Here is a 20,077-nt window from a genome sequence, read left to right as displayed (position 1 = left end):
TTGCGTAAATTTTAATGATGGCAAAAAAACTGGAGAAATTGATGTAATTTGGCGTCTACATCTACAGGGCCGCATAAAACGCTACAATGGGCCACATTTGGCCCCCCGGCCTTGAGTTTGACACGTGCTCGTTGCAAAGCATACAAATGCGAACCCAGTTTGTTTTTTGCCCTTATATGACCCATATCAGACTTTTTCACGGAAGTCTGAACGGCTCAGTTCTGATATTTTCACCCCCCTCCAAAAAAATCCGATCTGCGCTACTTCATATGTGGTACCAAGTCGGATACATATCCGATTGTTTTAACATGCATCACAATTCTGCACCCGAAAACTCAAAACACCGTAAATATGTATGTGAACAACGGCTGAAAATTATAATCATAAACTTATTAAATATGTTTGTGTTACTAAAGCGCATTACAGTGTAAAATCGCTCCTGGTTCGGACTACACATATAAGCAAACTTTCCTACAGAAGTTAAAGGCAATATTCCACAAAAAGCTCTTGCTTTCTAATAAATTGTGCATTTTGTAATGGCTTCATTCGTGATGTTATGATCTAGTGACGATACTGTCGGCCCCCAATACTGAATAAACTTTAAAATTGATCCATAGACGGCGGAATCCAGCATTACTTCCGTAAACAGTGCTGCTGAGTGACGTCGGCACTCTTCTTCTGCGCATGCGGGGCGCTTGAGGAACGTCAGTTGACGTTGAAGTCTGATTGCGGTCGGGGTTTTTTTTAGCAGTACGGACGACCACGCAAAAAATACAAAATAAAAAATTCAATTCAAGCAAAAAATCAGAATTGAGCATCAATACCTGTGTGAACGTGACCTTAAAGCACGTGAGTCATAGGTCATGCTGACGCAGACAGAATAAAGTGTCCATCTTCCGGCCGAGTTTAGATTTTTTTTTTTTTTTTTTCTTTCCATCCTCTGGAGGAGTCTCATCTTTGGCTGGGTCTGCTAGCATCCCCTCATCTCTGCCATGTTTAAAAATAACACCACTGACACCGCTCGAGACCAGCAGTCCCTCCTACCACCACCTCTGGCAGCCATCCTGCCTCCCGTACTGCTGACCCTGTCGCCATAGAAACTGCCACTGATTTCTCCCGGGCAGGTGTGCCGGGCAGAAGGTCATGTGACACACCGCCAGGACAACAGGCTCCATCCGCAGCACCACATGGGGCTCTCAGCGCCTCCGATCCCGCATGTTTTCCTCTGAAACAACTCTTCGGTCCCATCGCGGCCGTCGTTGGACTTTCACTCTGCTAAGATGTAAAACTAGCTTAAACTAGCAATGTTTAGAGCAATGGATGACTGGAACTCACTACCACAAGCATTAAACTAAGTACTGCTTACAGTTTTCAGAAACAACTGACAATATACTATGAAAATAATTTTAACCCTTTCTAACCCATTCAGACCTGATTTTTATCTACAGAGCAAAAATATTATTTTTAATCAACAAATTTTGACCACCTTCAGTGAAATAAAGCTTTTCCAAGAAAGTTTGAGTTTATGCAAATGAAAATATAGAAATAACTAAATGAACTGTGAAATTACAAATAAGCTGCTTTCAGATTTATTTATTTTTTTTGTTGCATAGTGCATTGTAGCCTAATAAAATTGCTCTCGGTGTAATTTTAAGTATTTCCAGTGATAGAATTTGAAGTTATTATTTATCATTAAATTGCTGGATTTTTTTCAAAGTTGAATGTCCAACCCAGTGGACATCAGGAGTTGGGATATACTAGCCAACGCTGAATTACTTAGTGTTACCTTTCAGTGCAATGCTTGTGCTGAAGTTCACTTATATTAAGATTCAGACTCAGTGTTTTTGGTTATAAAAAAATAATCAGTAACAAGAAGCGTTGAAATTTATTGGTTTAAACTCAGAAATATACATCATGTCCAATCCAGTGGACGTGGGGTTTGAAGGAGTTAATAGGAGTTAATATTTGTGTATATATGAATGTATGTGCTTTACATGAGAGTCAAATGAAGGTATACTTTTTTATTTCAGGGAAATCTAATATATTTTCCTATCTTAAACTAAAGTCTGTCTCTGTCTTTATAACTTCTGGAACATTAATTGTGTTATTTTAATTCACATTTTGCTCATTTTTGTACTTCCATTTGGATTTCAACAGCTTCTAAAAAAAAGGGCTAAAAGTTTCTACAAACCACCAAGCTGATTTTTGGCATTAATGTTTTTTGGTGTCTGGGAAAGCAGCAGTTTCAGAAACCTCCACTGTGCCGTTACCTAGCATCCCCAGCAGAGCACAACCAGTTACTTCGCAACCAAGGCGGAGCTCCAGCACCTTTGGTCAGCTGGTTTTACCGCTGTATGTGCTTTACAATGGACGCTGGGAAAGACAAATGTTTTCCCAGCGTCCATTCAAAAACCACTTGTTGCATTCTTGTTGGTTGCACAGGAGGCTCCACTTATGCTTTTCAAAGATGTACAGTTGTATAATTGCGTATCTGTTTGCAGCCATTTTCATGTGTGAGTGTAAATGTTGAGTTTGGGAGTCGTGGCCAGCAGCAGATTATTTGGATTTAAAGTGACAAGAGACCCTAAAACAGCTTATTCTGAAAGGAGCTCAAAACAGACTAAAATCTCATTATCTTAGAATCACTTTGCTCATCTTTTGTATCGCCCATAGACCTATTATAACCTGTACAAGGAAACATAATTGGTCACCTTTAATGCTTCATCTGTAGTGTGATTTTCTTTCTGATAATAATGTTTTTTATGTAAGTTGACCCCAGGAAGAAGCCCAGTACACATAAACACTTTTCCCTCTCACATGTTGATTTCTTCAAGCATAGGGCGGCTGTCCCAGCAGGTGCTAAGCTTCGTAAAGCGCTTCTTTTCCCTCGAAGCCTCAGATGAAAACTGACATTTTCTGGATCCAAGTTGGAAGTTGTGATTGTGAAAACTTGTCCCATCAAAAATGCTAACCTCCCAAGCCTTCATCCCGTAGCAGCTCCCATCCCGGTCGTTTTTTTCTTTCTTTCTTTCCCCTCCATCAGCAACCCTCTCCTCCTATTCTCTCCTCCCTTCTTGCTCCTGCTCTCCCAAGTGCGAGGTAATGATCGTTACCATGGCAACTAAAACCAGCTCACAGAGCGGGTTTGTTTTTAATCCGGCCCTCTCTCTCTCGCTCTCTCTCTCCGTAGTACTCCCCCCATCCCATCCCCACCCCTCCGTCCTGTCAGCACGGACCGCCACGTAATGATAATAAATGAAATAATAGTGACCTTCCGCCTCTTCATCACAGCTGTAATCTATCGCTCTTGGAGGTATCATCATCTTTTTTCCCCCTGTGACATCACCACCGCCGCCGCCGCCGCTGAAGCTGCTGCTTCTGCTCGGGACAATGGTGTCAGGTCCATTCACGCTGGATTTGGATAATCTCATACGACTGTGGGGTGTGCGGTGCACCCACATCCCCACTGCTGCTGCTGCTGCATCCCTCCACCAAATATTCCACATACACACAGGATATTCAGCTGGGAGCATTTTCTCTGACCTCAATCGATACGCAACACACCAACCCTGCTGGTGTGGAGTCAAGAGATTGAGACCAGCATCTTCAACGCTTTTGCAACTTTCTCTAATAAACCTGCAGGAAAAATCATTCTCAGAGTATCTTGCTTTTGTCTGCTGAAGAGTATGAGATGATAATATTTTCAGCTTACTGCGAGAAAACCCAAAATGAATGAATACATAACATGTTTATTGAGGTATGGACTCAACTTTCTTGAAGTAAATACTAAAGCTGGTTCCGACAACAATCAAAGGAAAATCTACAGTGATTTAAAAAATATATTTTACAGGGCAGTGGGAACAAAAACAAAACTGAAGGAAGAGTTAAGACCAAACTTGGTCTTCATCATGGTCTATGTTCGTTTTCTTTCAAACTCCTGTCCTCATAACTCTCTTAAGCATAAAGGAAGTATGTTTGTATTCAAACAGGAAATGACATAATCACATTGACAAAAAATTTAACAAAACATTAATAAAACTGGTAATTAAAAGTCCAAGTCAAAGATGTTAGAAAAAAAACCACAAGAAATTAAAACAAAATAAAACAAAATTAGGAAATTGGAAAAATAATGGGAGTAAAAATCCAAGATGAAGACAATAGGAAAAAAAGAGAAAAAATTCAACAAAATTAAGAAATTAGATAAATAAGTTAAGAAGTTAATGCTTCATCACTCTGGCATGACTTGATGCAGACTTTTTTTCTTTTTTACATGATTGTTTGATGAGTCTGTGTAGCTACTGCCACCTATTGGTTTGGTGGTGAAACTACATTATACAAAAACACTGGAACTTTAAAACAGAACAAAGTTAAAGCTGCAGTAGGTAACTTTTCTAAAGATGTGTTTTTTAGATGTTAAACTTGTAACTATGTTCTGACACAAATAACTTGTGAAAAAAAATCCAGCTCCTTCTTGAGGTCCTACAGCCGCCTGTAAATGCTCCCTGGCAGAAACAACCAATCAGAGCCAGGGGGAGGGTCTTAGCGCTCCCAGTCATGCTTATGTACAAGTTGCAGCTGTGCTAATGGTGGAGAAACAACCTAATATTACAGTACGAGCTCGATTTTATTTCACAGATTATCTGTCTCATAATATAAAAAATGTGATTACGTTGTTATGAAGTGAAACCATGGTAACAACGTATTGTTTTTACAACTGGGAGCATCTGATTAGCACCTCAAAAACTGAAGAAAAAACTTTTCTTCTTCTTCTTAAGAAGTTTTTTAAGAAGTAAAATAGAAGAAATGCAAATGGAAATTATTAAAACGACAATGACAAATTTCAAAATTAGAAAACACGTCAAAACAGAATTAAATAAATAGAAAAATTTTAACTAAATTCATGAATTTTTTAAAACGTTTGTTGAAAAGAAAAATAACAGACAAAAATGTAAATAATATTTAAAATATTTTATACAAAAAACCTAAAGCAAACTACAAATTAAAATAATTTACATTTTTTTTAAAAATGTAATAATAAAATTCAAAAACAAATAATATTTATAACTTAAGCTAAAAAAAATCTCATGTCCTTCTGAATAAATGATCTCCTTGTTTGTTTTTATCTCTATCTTCATTTGACCTTCATTTATGCAGGTTGCCTCATTTAAATAATAGATCTGATTTACTAGAGAGAGCTTTTTGATAAAACAAAGAAATAAATTACAAACACAGCAACAAAACAAGAAATAAAGAAATATGACTCAGGTAAATAAGCTTATAAAATATGAGCTAAAATAAACGTTTCATACGAAGTCTTCTCTTTTTGTCTTAAAAAGAAATTTGAAACATAAACACAAATCTGCAGCGAAGACAAACATTTAGCTAAACTTCAGCAGGTTTTCAGGCCAGAAGCTGAAATATCTCATAACTATGCACTGTGAGGTGCATTATAGGCCCCAGAACCCCCACCTCTGTTATTGATCGTATCATTTATTAATTAACACAAACAGCCATCAAAGGGGCAGTGCTGTGTGAAATCAGCCTTACATCATGTTATAATGCTATTCCCTCATGAAAAGCATACCTGGAGTGTTGCTTTGATTCTTTTTCATGCATGTTTGAGAATATCTCCATGGCAACTGTTCAGTTGTGTAAAACCTCTGGGTGGACCTAGCTCCTCCTAAGAGCTGCGGTTTCAAAGCCACCCTCCTTCATGACTCCCGAACTCCTTCAGACTAGCCAGCAGCAATTAGCAAACACCTGGTGGAACTGTGTGTCTGCTGAGCTCGTTATAGGAGCTGCTTCTCAGTGCTATGCTGGTAAAAACGCTGTTAAAGGATTAATAAAGGAGCCATGCTGTGATGACTTCCTGAAGGCGGAGTTTCAGAAAGAGAAGGGGTCTTTAAAGAGACAGAGGCCCAATTTCAAGGAATTTAAATTATGAAGTTAAACTTCCTTTAAGTCATATTTGACATATGATTTTTCAGTGACGTTGCTGTTTTCTGGCCGATCGCCAGTTACAGTTATTGATTCCGATACCAATTTTGTTTTTTGTCTGAAATGTCGCTGAGTTGGTAACAGTGAGGTCGCTATTCTTACCTGCAGACGGCAGACATGAGCCGGTGGGCCGGTCTGTCAGTCAAACGTCTCTCACAAGGGAGCAGAACAGGACACCGATCGGCTTCAAATTTAAGTTTGAGCCGATCACCAATCTCTCACACTCAGGAAATTGGCGCCGATAAATCGGTTATAAAATGTTACTGTGTCTGAAAAACACTTAACACTGCCCCTTCAAATGCAGAAAATGCGGAATAGAAATAACATGTCCACCACTGTTTTTGGCGCCTTCTCTAGCGTAGCGCCCCTTTGCGTTTAGTGCAAACCCACTTTTTGCGCCACTGAGCAGCGTTACAAACATTTAGCCTCCTCAGCAGCACGCTGCTTTACGGAGCAAACGACACATGGTAGCATCACTAATCACCAACAGCACAGCAAAACTCTGTCCCTCCTTCCTCTTCTCCAGCTTTCTAATCCCGCAGGACTTTGCTCTCCCCAGCCGCTGTACAACCAGACCCCATCGCCTGCGCCTCCCCCCCGTCCCGCAACAAACCGCTCTGTTGCTAGGAGACTGGAGGGGTTGAGTCTGCTGCCCCCACCCCCGCTGGCACTCTCTCTCTCTCTCTCACACACACACACACACACACACACACACACACTGAGGCTGCGAGGAGAGAGGAGCAGTCCTGCACACAGGCAGGTCAGAAAGAGGAGGAAGAGGAGGGGAAGCAGCTGGGTCACAAAGGCACGCAGCCGCGGAGCGACGAGACCCACAAGAAATTGCGAGTGTGACGAGCCAAAGATCAGAAAGGCAGGAAATGAAGCTTTGAACTGAACTTTTTTTAAAGTCGAGCAGCAGATAGATGGAGACTTTATTCTCATGAGGAGGCTGCACAATAAGTAGCTTAACAGTAGGGAGCTGTGTGTGTGTGTGTGTTCAGGTGTGTGTGCTCAGAGAGGAGGGGAGTAAAGATGGCTGTGTCAACAAACCTCATGACTCAGATTATCTCACTGCAGATGTGACAACAGGTCACCTCTTAAAGTCCCGTTTTCCAGCAGTAAATCTGTCAACCAGCTAATGAACACATAAATGGGACAAGCCTCGTTTCTCCTGGTTCTTATACAGACGTTTCTGCCCCACCAACAGCTTCCCTCCCTGCATGAAGCCTAAAACATCCTGGTTTTTTAAAGCAGCTGTATTTTTCAGACACATAGCACCGTTTTATAGCACAATGAAGTAACTATGTTACCTTCAGCTGTTATAAAAATGCTGTATATATCAAATATGACTTAAAATACATTTGACTCTGTAATTTAGTGGCTGGAAATTGGGTCTGTGTCTCTTTAAAAACTCCTGCTCTTTCTGAAACACTGCCTTCAGGAAGTCATCACATCGCTCCTCTATTGACCCTTTAACAACGTTTTTACCAGCGTTTCACTGAGAAGCAGCTTATATAACAAGCCCAGCTGATGTGCAGCTCCACCAGGTGCTTGCTACTGGCTAGTCTGAAGGAGCTGACTTAGGGAGTCGTTGGCGAAGGCTGCTCTGTGAGGCGGTGAGCTTAGAAACTTAGAAACTGCAGCTCGAAGGCGGAACTAGGTCCGACCAGGTGTTTTGCACAACTGAATGGTTGCCATGGAGATTAAAGGATTTCTTAAACATGCATGAAAATAGCAAAGTACGGTAACCCTCCAAGTATGTTTACAACCAGGGAATAATATTACAACATGATGTAAAGCTCAAAAAAGTCAATTTTGCATGTTTCTTCCCTTTTAAGGTGACCTTAAAAGGAAAGAAACTTCCCTTATTATGCTTCCTTGGTTTATGGGCTTTACAAACATGTTCATTACATTTTTTGCCAAAAGCCATTCTTTCCTAATGAGATTTAATCTTCTCAATCTTGCCCACTTTGAGCTGTTTTAGGGCGTCTTGTCACTTTAAATCCAAATAAACTGCTACTGGCCACACCCCCAACTCAACATTTACACTCACTTGTAAAAACAGCTGCAAACACATGTACAAGTATACAAATGTACTTCTTTAAAAAGTATCAGTAGGGCCTCCTGCACAACCAACTAGAATGCAGCAAGTGGTTTCTGAATGGTAAGTCAACAACAAAACACCCGTCTTTTTCGGCAACCTTTATCCAGCACATCCAGCTGACCAAATGTGCTGGAACTCAGCTTAGGTTGGTAATGGGCTGGGCTTTGCTGGGGTTGCTAGGTAACGGAACAGTGCCTGCACAGTGTGACTTAATAAATCAGGAGATTTTTGAAATGGCTTGTTTTTCAGACAACAAAAAATATTAAAATTTTGCCAAATAAACAGCAGGATTTTTTAAGTGTTTGGTCTGTTTTAGAAGCAGTTGAGACCCAAATGGAAGTTTAAAAATGTGCAAAATGTGAATTTTGCATTATATGACTACATTAAAATAATAAGTTGAGCAAATAAAAATAAAACAGTTCACAAAAAACCTATTTTTGCATTTTTAATGAAGAAAAAAGCCAATATTGCAGCCAATTAACACGACTGGTCTAGAGCAGAATTAAATGGCATTGCTTAATGTACACAGCACACGGGTGAGCGCCTGTTGGGCCACCCCTAGACCAGTCTGCCCTGGGTAGTGAGCCATAGTGACCACTTTAAAAATAGCCAGTGTGTGTTTGTTGTGTACATGAAGGTTTTCATGACTGAAATCAGGGATGACAGAGTGTGCACAGATTCATGTACATATGAAACCACTCCCTCCTTTTCTTCACCATCATGCTCTGCACTCGGCTCCAGTTCATAAAGCCCCGTCATTAAATCCACATTAGATGCACCGAGCTCGACCTCACTGTCCCACGTAAGCGTGTGTGTGTGCGTGTCTCTGTCTGCAGCTCCCACGATGAGGGATGTTTGATGGAGTGTGTGACATCCCCAGTATCCCACTGGCCCCTGCAGACAGCCACTGTTTATGTTCCAGTGCCCGACTTTAAAAAAAGGAAACGGCACGTAAATGACTCTCCTCATACATCATCACATCCCAGAGTCCACCTCGGCATTTTCAGGCCATCATTACTCTGTCCCAGTTCGTTAAATGTTGGCCTCGCAGAGGTATTAAAAATGACAGTGGGAAGATTATTGTCGTCTTAAGGGGTGTGTGAGCGCGCGCGCGCGTGCACGTGACAGCGCAACTCAAGACTATCTCCCACACAGGGGGGAGGCCCCCGGGCCAGTTAAAAATGGTGTTAATTTCTCCTCCTATGGGAAAGCAAAGAACGGTCTCTCCATGGCAACAGAGAGAGCGCTGAAGGGAGGAAACACAGAGCAGGCGATCAGCGACCCCCCTTCCCTGCGCGCACACACACACTTACACACACTCAGTATGGATTTCATCACGCACCTACTGTAAGTCCGAGTTTACGTTCAACAGGAACTAATGAAATAAACTTTCCAGATCAATCTGAGCTGAGCTCCTGCTCCAACATCAGAAAAACTCTGGACAAACCTGTGGTACAATACCAAAACTTATTAAATTCAGACCATTAAAAAGATCATTTTCAAACTTTTTCCATTTTTAAAGTGATGTATGAATCAACTAAAAAGCAAATAAACCAGTTGTCATAAATGGTCTTGTTAAATTTATATCTCCAAGTTAATCTCACTAACCTGAAAAAAAATCAACTGTCCCAGGAATTTTACCACTTTCGCTAATCTGCTAATACGCTAGCAGCAGAGCTAATTTTCTGTTTAGCTCTTTTGAGAACTATGAAAGTGTTTACAGCATTTGGCTTCCACAAATTTAACCTTTCCAGATAAGTTCTTAAACTTTGATTTACTTGGTTGTTTTATAAACACGACTAAATGAAATAAACTTTCAGTCTGAGCTGAGCTCCTGCTCTCCAGCTGACCCATCTTCATCTTTAAGTCCTGCAGCGAGAGTCCAACTCATCCGCCACTGAACATGTTCACAGAAAAACTCAGCAAGTCTGGACGATACCTGTGTTAAAATACCAAAACTTATGAACTCAGAACATTAAAAAATTATTTCCAAACTTTTTCCACCATTAATGTGATGTATCAGATTAATTAATCTCATTAATCTGAACAGTTCAACTGTCCCAGAGGGATATTTAGCCTTCGCTAAAGCGCTAATAGCAGAGCCAATTTTTAGCTTAATGTTTTGCTAACTTTGAAAAAAAATTGAGCACTTATCTTCCGCTAAACCAATTTTTCCAAGTTCTTAAACTTTGATTCATTTGACTGCTTTGTAAACACGACTAAATGAAATAAACAATCAATTTGACTTCCTGCTCTCAAACTGACACATTTCGCCTCATCCAAACTCAGAGCAGGTCTGGACAGCACCTGTGGTGAAAACCAAAACTTGTGAAATACAAACCATTAAAAAATAATTTTCAAATTTTTTCCACTGTTAATGTGACACATGGTATGCATGAGTCAACTGAAAAACAAAGATTTCAGGCAGAAACAACATAACTAAAAAGAAAGACCTGTAAGTTTTCAACAAGCACTGATCGTGTTCTGCATTAACAAAATTAAAATAAAGTTGCTAAGAAAAAAAAATATTATGATCTGAAAGTAGCAAACTTTTACCCCACATTTTCCAAAGACGTGTTTGGCACATCATTAAAAGAACACCATAAACCATGTGAAACATGTTTGTACCTGACCACTTCAAAATATTGAATTATTAGGATGTAGCATCCCCTAATCAGGACTGAATACTTAATATGGCAACCAAACACATGTAAGCTCGTATTATTGCTATTTAATACAATCTTACACAACAGAAACACAACATAATGTGTGTTTCTATTGAATGGTACAGAATATTTCAATTTGAATATGAAAAAAGGGAAAATGACCATAGTATGAATTTTTCTTAGACTAAGAAGCTTTGAATTTTAACCGGGTGTGAATCCTTTTGAGAGCCACAGGAGCATTTTGCCATGTGTTGCTCCTAATCATCCCCGCCAGACCAAAAAGAAACAAAGTATAAAAAAATGCAGGACAAAAGCGCCAGAGATCCACTATGCAAAAACAGCATTAATGCAAATGCTGCCGGCTAATAGGGCCAGTATTCTTTTGACTCTGCGGCCCTTCCATAAAAGACGGGCTCTCAGGGGAAATTCGGACTAATTAATCAGATAATAATGACGATGTTCCTCATCCCATCTGACGTGAGGCGCCAACGTTTAGGTGCCTAATTTCCAGGACAAAGATTGGAAACCGCCATTGTGATTTCTAAGCGAGAAGGGGACGTCCCAGGACAAACCTTTGTTTTCGTAAGAGGATGCCATTTTGAATCCAGCACTTGGAAAACCTCTTTTTGTGGCAGAGCTGATAGAATTTTTTTTTCAATTGTTAATTCTTAATCATAAGACAATTTATTTTAAATAAAAGATCTGCAAAAGGGGGGCTAAGCTGAGTTCTCTTTCTGATCTCAGGCTATTTGCTTTTCTCTCCAACCTATTTCCTGTCAATTTACTGTTCATTAAAGGCCTCTAGAGCCAAAAATCTGGAAAAAAATATCAGTAGAAGACTCAGCTGAACTCATTTTAAACCAAAAGATGCTCAATTAACTGCAGATGGAAATCTTCAAATTTCACAGCAAATAAATTCATTTTATTCCTGGTATTCACAGGGTTAGAGATCACAGTTATTTTACAGCAGTAAAATTGCCTCCACAGTCCCTAACCCATTTTAAAAACGCTTTAATTTGATTTTTTTGTTAGTTCAAACACCAAATATACTTTAATTGGTACTAGTACACACAGTATTCGCTGATTGGCTGAAGCGCGTAGCTAAGGGATTCATTAGCTACGCTCTTCAGCCAATCAGCGCCATGGACAATGAATGCTGCTCCTGGATTGGCTGCTTTGCAAACGTCCTCCAATAGCATGTTAAGTAGCATTGCGCCGCCGCCTAGATATTTGAGCTTCCAAAGCTGCATTTTCTATCGATTATTTTTACATGTGACCTACCAAATAAACCCACAATTAGGCAGAACTTTCCGTGAATAATTCGGAGTTACGTCCCGAAGAAAAACCCGCGAATGCTGAACCGTAAATACACGGAGTCCACTGTAGAAAGTTAGCCTCTTTGCAAGCTAGCTAAGCTAGCGATTAGCTTACTTAGGGTTGTCTGCCATTTCACTGTACAAATAATAGCGTACAACAAATCAGTGTTATAAGTTATATATTATTGTGGTTTCAAAACCACATAAACTTTAGGTTCTTTTTACAAGATAAAGAATTGGAGTTACCTGCGTTTTTTCTGGCTGTATAGACTGTAAGTGATGCATTACTGCTCCCCTCCTCTACCTGTTGCTGTGCACTATTTCTGTTCAAAGTACATAAACACTTAGTTATGATGTAGAAACTTAAAGGCAGCCATCTAGAGATCAAAATTAGCCAATTTTTCAATGATCAGAAGATAAAATATGCTTTTTCCCTGTACTTTAAATGCATCAAAACGAAGCATTCTTTCTATTTTTGCTCTATAAATACATTAACCAGATTAACCAGTTCACTTTACCTCTGACTTCACTAAAATTCAGTCAATATAGAAAAGAACAAATAATGTTTTTGTTTTTATTGTGCTAATTGCACAATGTTGAAAATCTTATTTATATTTTTGTGTAAATACAATAAAACCATTTACTATGAATTATCATTACATGAGAGTTCCATACTAGCTCATGTGAAAATCATTGTGAAAAATATGGAAAGTTACAAAATAAGTTTAAAAACAAAAATTACTGTCATAGCAATCATATAAAGTACTTAACTGTGATTATATTTGTCTGACAGCAGCCATTCATCCAGAGGCTGTGAGGAGTCTGAAAAGGTTCAGGCCCTGTTCCTGCAGCTGCTGTGGGACGGATGCTGAGCAGACCGACTCTTTCAGCTCCCGTCACTATCCATTGCAGAGCATGATGTCTGCATGAAATACTGCAGCAGGGTTCCTTCAGGTTTCAATTCACAGTCCTCACTTTTTTAGATTTTGTTCTTTTTTTTAAATCAAATTCCAGCTCATTTGAGTACAACATTATCTTTGGAGCTGCTTTAAATTTAGTTGAGAATACAAAACTTGATGCTGAAATTGACTTTTGATCTTTTGACCATTTGCTTTTGAGGCATCTAGATCAACTCAGGTCAACTTTATTTAAAAATCTGCATCTCACACTACATGCAAATTCTTTAAAGAATAGTTTGTGAATTTTGGTAAATCAGTTTTGTTTGTAAAACTTTCATAAAATTTTAATTTTAATGCTTTAGAAGCACAGGTACAGTCCAGCTTTGAATTAAACTTGGACCAGAGAGTGAAACTGACTTTTTTTTTCTTTTTAGGAATCAATATACTGATGGGTAAAATGCTAATGATGCAGATTAAAGGTAAAGCAGGTCAATTTATCAAAAATGAATGTAAGGAAATAAAGTCTGATCAAGAGAGACAGAAACATTGAATCAATAAAACTGATCAACATATCTATCTGCCACTATCAGTTTGGGGATGTTTGTTAAACAAACGCATCAGTGAAGGTAAACAAACATGTTTCTGTCCGTCAGCTGAGCGGCTGTCGGTCAGTCCAGCTTCAGGCCTGGTAACAATACGGGACGCGTTTCTTTATGTGAAGAAATGAAAAACATTTTACAGATTTCAGTTGACATGGCAACAGAAAGCAACAGGAAAATGCACATGGCGTTTAAGTGTTTCCTTTGAAACTGGCTGCACTCGGTGAAAGGCTTGCGTCTGAATGTGTGTGTGTGCGTGTGTGTCTGGTCCCCTCCTCCTCTGTAGCATCCCCTAATCAGGACATAATGAGAGCTAAACGAGGTTGCATCTCCACACCGAGGCCTGCGTGGATTCTCTGGAAAAAAAAAAGAGAAACGCACGGAGAGAAAGAAAGAATAATATATTTGCAATGCGCTGAGGCCGTCCTGCCCTTTCTGTCCCGCCACACACTGAAGTCGCCCTTGTGTGTCTCGGCGACGCGCAGAAGAGACCCTCTCTGTCTTCACATCAGCCAGGATCCATCCCTACCCCCACCCGGCCTCCTGTCATGTCCTGCCCCCATGCAGAAACTTGGCACACCCTGGAAGCAGCTGCAGCGGGGCTTCCAGAGAGCAGAGAGACGCCCCCGGCCCTGCAGCGCTGCGAGCAGCCACCGACCGCTGCGTCTCTCTGCATGTGTGTGTGTGTGTGTGTGTGTGGGTCTGTCTGCACGTGTATGTCACTTTTCCAGTGGCCCAGGACAGCCTATTTATAAAAGCCACAAACAGAAGCTGAAGCCGGAGTCGTGTTTTCCTGATGCACGAACATGCAAGTAAATTGGTTGATTTGTGGCCTCTGAGTCATCATTAGGAGCAGCTTGTGTTGGCTGATATTTTGTTTGTTGTTTAAATTTCCCAAGTGGAGCTGAGTCAGGGGGAGGCTTCCCCCCGATGCCTTATGATATTAGCTGCAAAACATGTGCGCTGCTCTCAGTAAACAGCAGAATACGTTTTATTTTGAGAGGACTGAGCTTTTCTCAGCCCCGATACAGTTTGACCCAGCAACAATAACTCTGCTCTGCTGTGGTCAACCAGGCTTCAAAGCTGCAGTAACTTTTGTAATGTTTCATTTTATATATATTTGCTTAAACTGTCACTATGGTATGACAGGATGGTATGAGACAAATAATCTCTGAAAAAATCAAGCTCCTCTGCTTTCTCCCAGTGCTAACTAGAAACAACCAATCAGAGCCAGGAGGCGGGGCTTAGCGCTGTGAATCAGCCCTTGCTAACACTAGTTAGCATAGCCACTAATGACGGCGGATAAATGGTTTTTCTGTCACTGTAAGTTGTTTTTCCACCATTAGCACACTGACTACATGAGTGATTGACAGCACTAAGACCCTCCCCCTGGCTCTGATTGGTTGATTTTGTTCGAAGCGTTCATTTCAATCGTAGGTCAGGGGGAGGTGGAGGAAGTCAATCTTTTCACAGATTATCTCTCTCATATTATACTGTCAAGACATAAATAAATATATAAAAATATTTATTTATATATATATATATATATATATATATATATATATATATATATATATATATATATATATATATATATATATATATATATATATATATATACATATATATATATATATATATATATATATATATGCATATATATATATATATATATATATATATATACATATATATATACATACATATATATATATATATATATATATATATATATATATATATATTACATATTTGTCAAAATACAGATGTGTAGTTTTCATTAAAGATACCTGCTGCAGATTTTAAAGGAAAACTAACATATTTAAAACTTATGTCTTAAATATCAGCCAGACTTTATTAAGAGTTTGGCTTTGAGCAGTTTAGTAATTAACTTTATTTGTTCTTAATTTTACCTCATTTTGAGTAATTATTTACCTAATTTCTGGCAAGAATTCGGACTTGTTTCCTGTGAGAGTTTCACCATTTAGAAACCATTTTGTTTAGTTTGTTACTTTAATTAATTAGCCTGTATACCAAGTATTTAAATTAAATATAGATTTTTTTTCTTTCTTCTGACCTTATGTATTTACTTTTTATTGATTTTGTGCTCAGTTTTAATGCCTTTATCGTGATTTTATGATCTATTTTCATTAGAGATGAGCCGATCAGACTTTGCCAAGCTGATTTCTGGCTTTCTTCTGCCTCTAATCGGGCCAGTTTTGTTCTAAAGACGACAGATTACAAGATTTTCTCTCGTGTAAACATTCATATCTGACCCTAGCAGCTCTTCTGTTGGAAGAAAAAACAGAACATTTATGTTAAGTTACGATTTAGGACAGTTAAAGTATTATCAGTGTTCTAGAAGAAGTACCTTCAAAGATGTTTCTGCAACTTTCTCACATTTTGTCTTGTTACAACGACAAGTTTTGTTTTGGTCATATTTATCAAATCACACAACAAATATTTTGAGGACGGTAATTTGGTCAGATGAAACCAAAAGTGATCTCAACGGTGGTGGCAGCATCATGCTTTGTGAGCTCCAAGTGTAACTTCAGAATCTGTCAGAATGACAAATATTAGTCCTACATTAATAATATACTAGTCTATGCTATAATCTACTAATCTGGGATTTCTGGTAATCCGGAAGATTTCCTAACCTTACAAAGGTCAGCAAAGAGAAAATATGACCTTAAGAGTTTATCACTATATTTTCAAAATATAATTGTGATAATGATACAAACGTTTTGGCAACGGGTGCAGAGAACAAACAGCACATAATAACTGCATTTAATCATATTTTTAAAAATACTGGCACCTATTTCTCTTCTGATGTGACCAGCAGTGGAAAAGATAGTAAAAGTAAACATCCAAGACACTAAATTTAGTTTTTGGTACAACAATAAACAGTATAAGTTCCCTAAATGAGGCTCAACTGGACCTTTTTGGCCTATGATCTAGTAAAGCATCTTGCCCATACAGCGCATACTGGTGGCAGCATCGTGCTGTGGGGAGGTTTTTCTTCAGCAGGGACAGGGAAGCTGATTATAATTGATGGGAAGATGGACGGAGCGAATTACAAATCAATACTGGAAGAAAATCTGTTCAGAAGTTATGAAATGACTTTGATCAATAGATATAATGAGTTAAATGGTCCAGTCAAAGTCTCAAAACTAAAAAACGAATCTGACTGAGCTTTTAGTTCAAAAAATATATTAAATCCCTAGAACACAACTCAAGGCCCGGATGATCTGCTCTCCAGACGTCAAATTACAATCAATCAATTCGATATAAATGTAGTTTTTTGTGATCACGAAATTCAAGCAACATCAACAGATTCCCGCATTCTTCGCGCTGTTATACCTGTGAGTTTATCGCAAATTTCCCGCAAAAATCGTCAAAAACATTTGGTTTAAGTGACTGCAACTCCCACCTGTAGGTGGCAGTATTTCTTACTTTTGCCTCAGACTTCATTGTTTTCAAATTATCTATGGCCAGTAACACAAAGTCACATAAGTCACATATGCACTAATATTGCTAAACCCCTTTGATATATTTCTAAATTATAGCACCACAAAATATGCAATTTTAAAATAACAAAAAATCACAGAAACAATCGTGAAATCCTGATCAGTGTGAAAAGATTTTTAATATTATTTAATTGTAAGAAGCACTTATCAAAATGCAGCTATGTAATAATATTTTTACTAAAAGGTTTTATCAATACATTCGACTCTTTAAGAACATTCATCATCTTGATTTGGCACAAAATAAAAATGAGTGTGAACTGATTTGTCCAAATCTTTTTTGTTATATCTAAAAAAGAATGAAATACCTTAAAATAAAATCCCGAATCTTTTCTGTTTTACTTTACAGCTACTTTGTGTCGGTTAACTACTAAAAATCGGGATAAAATCCGTTCAAGTTTGTGATTTTAAACGTGACAAAATGTGGACAAATGTCAAAAGACAAATATATATATATATATATATATATATATATATATATATATATATATATATATATATATATATATATATATATATATATATATATATATATAGTTTCTGGTTTATGTGCATATGTCAGGCAGGATTTTAGATCAGGAAAGATAAAAACACAACAACAAAAAGCTAATCAACAGCACGTTTGAGGCGCCATCTGCACCTGCACACCTGCCCACAGGGAAACACAATATCCTGCAGAGATTAGAGGAGTTTTGCGAAGGCGGTTGGCCCAAATCTCAATCGTCCATTCACACAGGTAAAACACCTGTGGAGGGGATCAGCGCCACCGAGCTCGAATCAAACGGCTCCGTCTCTAATCCGGGCCAGTATCCGGTCCGGTTTGTTAACACAAAACGATGGCTGGATCCCCGAAGGCGCCCATATTTAAAATGGTGGTTGTGTGTCGGATGGCACGGCGGCGGCCCCCCTTTCACCCCAAACCACCGGCTGACAGTCCGTCAAGAACATGTTTATCTTTCTTGTGATTTAACCCTTCACGCTCCGCGCAGCCGCACAGCGGGACGGATGTGACCCGACAGGAGCATCGCCACCTATCACCAAGTCTGAGCACCAACTGTGGGCGTGGGTCGCTCTCAGTCCCGAGCGGAGCCTTTTGTTCCCCCCCATCCCCGCTCTCCATTCACGTGGTCACCAATTTACGCGCAAGAAACCTTTAATGAAAAACATGACGGGACGCGTTTCATGATGTCGGAATGTGGCCCAGATAACAAAATGCGGCAGCGGCAGGCTGTCCTGGGTTGCACACAGGTGTTGCCAGAGCAACGAGTTGCCGAGCCGAGCCGCATCCTGCCCAGGACAATGAGGAGCGGGGTGACAACGCAGCGCTCTACACAGCATCACATCCTCTAAAAAAATAATTTAAAAAAACGTCTCATGCGTGACAGTTTTTGGATCACATCGTCGCTTTTTATTTAGCAGATGAATAAAAATAAAAAGCACGAGCTGCGGGTTTGGACGGGACAGCGCGTCACCGGCTGAAAGCCAGACGTTTAAAGCGAAATGTTCACAGTCCATAAAGTGGCGTTACAGCCCGTGTAGACACTTGGAGTGGACCCTGGCAGACCCACCGACATGCCGCTGCATCCACGTGCGCGCGCACCACACCGGGCTGCACGAGACATCAGCAGAAATAAACATTTATAATTAAATAATCAATTATCTCCCTCTCTGAAGCCTGCTGCTGACAGGACTTCAACCTCGCTGGCGCTCACGATGGCCTACCTTTTTCTTTCTTTTTTTTTTTTTTTCTTTTTTTGCAATTGCCATCGCCAGGAGGCACCGGCGTTGCTATGGCAGCAAGGGATGAGAGTGGAGAGTGTGCTGGGCTGTTCTGGTTGGGATATGGACAAAGTGGCGATTCATCAGGACCACAAAAGCATCACAAGTTGTCGTTTTTATTCCCCTTTATCGGGTGCGTGGGCGCAGCCCGCATCATGACAACTACTTACAGCGGGACAGTTCGTGACACACACACACAGACACGCACACACATACACACACACACACACACACACGCAAACACACATACATACACACACACACACACACACATGCAACGCAAACATGCACACGAAAAAAAAAAATACAGTTTACCGTTGACTTGACCGGGACGTAAAGGACGGGCTTCCCCGGCGCTCCCTTCTTGTTGTGCTCCCCCAGAACGTTGGTTCCGACCTGGAAGCCTTTGGACTTCACCCAAAATTTGAATTTGGCGTTGATGTGGCTGTTGTCCACGTACACCCCGTCCGGCTCGTCGTTCTGCAACAGTGTCTGCATGATTTTGTTGTATTTTCGCCGGGTGACGGTCTTTGTCTTGCCGGAGTCCCCGTAAGTTCGGAGACACCAGTCCTGAAATTCTCGGAACATCTCAGCCTCCAGCACGACCGGACTCCGGCTCCTCTTGGGCGCATCCACGCACGCCTTTTTCGTTGCCATCGCTCCCCTCTCTCCTCTCTCTCTTTCCTCTCTCTCTCTCTCCGTCTGAGCCCGACCAGGCAGCCCAGGCTAATAAAGAGCTGACTTCTTCTGGCTTTTTTACTCCCCCCCGCCCCCCCAAAACCCGCGGCTGTCCCGAACCCAGAAGCCTCCCTTCAGGTTCTGGGACGCTTCGTGGTGAAAAGTGACCCGGAGAAGCGGAACACCTGTTTGCAGAGGAGCCGAGCTGTCCCGAACCGCAGCGGTTAAAAAAAAATGTCACTTCCTCATATCATCCGCTGAGGAGCAGAGAGAGAAGAGGAGGGGGGGCTGTCCTACACGCAGAGCGGGTTTCTCCCACCTGTGCGTAAAAAGGCTCCACACACAAGGGTGGGCTGTGAAGAAGAAGAAAAAAAAGAGACCACAGTCCTCTCGCTAAACAACAAAGAACAGAGACAAAAGCGTGGAAACAACCGTCGCTTTCAGTTCCTATCGACCTACTTTCTAACAGCCAACACTATTTTCGGATGCGGCTTGCTCAGCCCTCAGAAAAGCGC

At 40.2% G+C, this 20,077-nt stretch overlaps 1 protein-coding gene across 1 annotated transcript in view; it reads right to left on the bottom strand.

Annotated features, from left to right (window-relative positions):
• Positions 1-19,541, bottom strand: part of nol4la (nucleolar protein 4-like a) — a 45,795-nt gene extending 26,254 nt beyond the window's left edge. Inside the window, exon 1 of the mRNA XM_014983881.2 lies at positions 19,200-19,541. Coding sequence (XP_014839367.2) covers positions 19,200-19,541 — 342 coding nt within the window. The remainder of the gene's footprint in view (positions 1-19,199) is intronic.
• Positions 19,542-20,077: the final 536 nt, after the last annotated feature.

This window comes from Poecilia mexicana, unplaced genomic scaffold, assembly GCF_051168715.1.
Source record: "Poecilia mexicana isolate PSO_F unplaced genomic scaffold, ASM5116871v1 scaffold_7, whole genome shotgun sequence".
NCBI lineage: Eukaryota > Metazoa > Chordata > Actinopteri > Cyprinodontiformes > Poeciliidae > Poecilia > Poecilia mexicana.
This window is presented reverse-complemented; position numbering and strand designations above follow the sequence as displayed.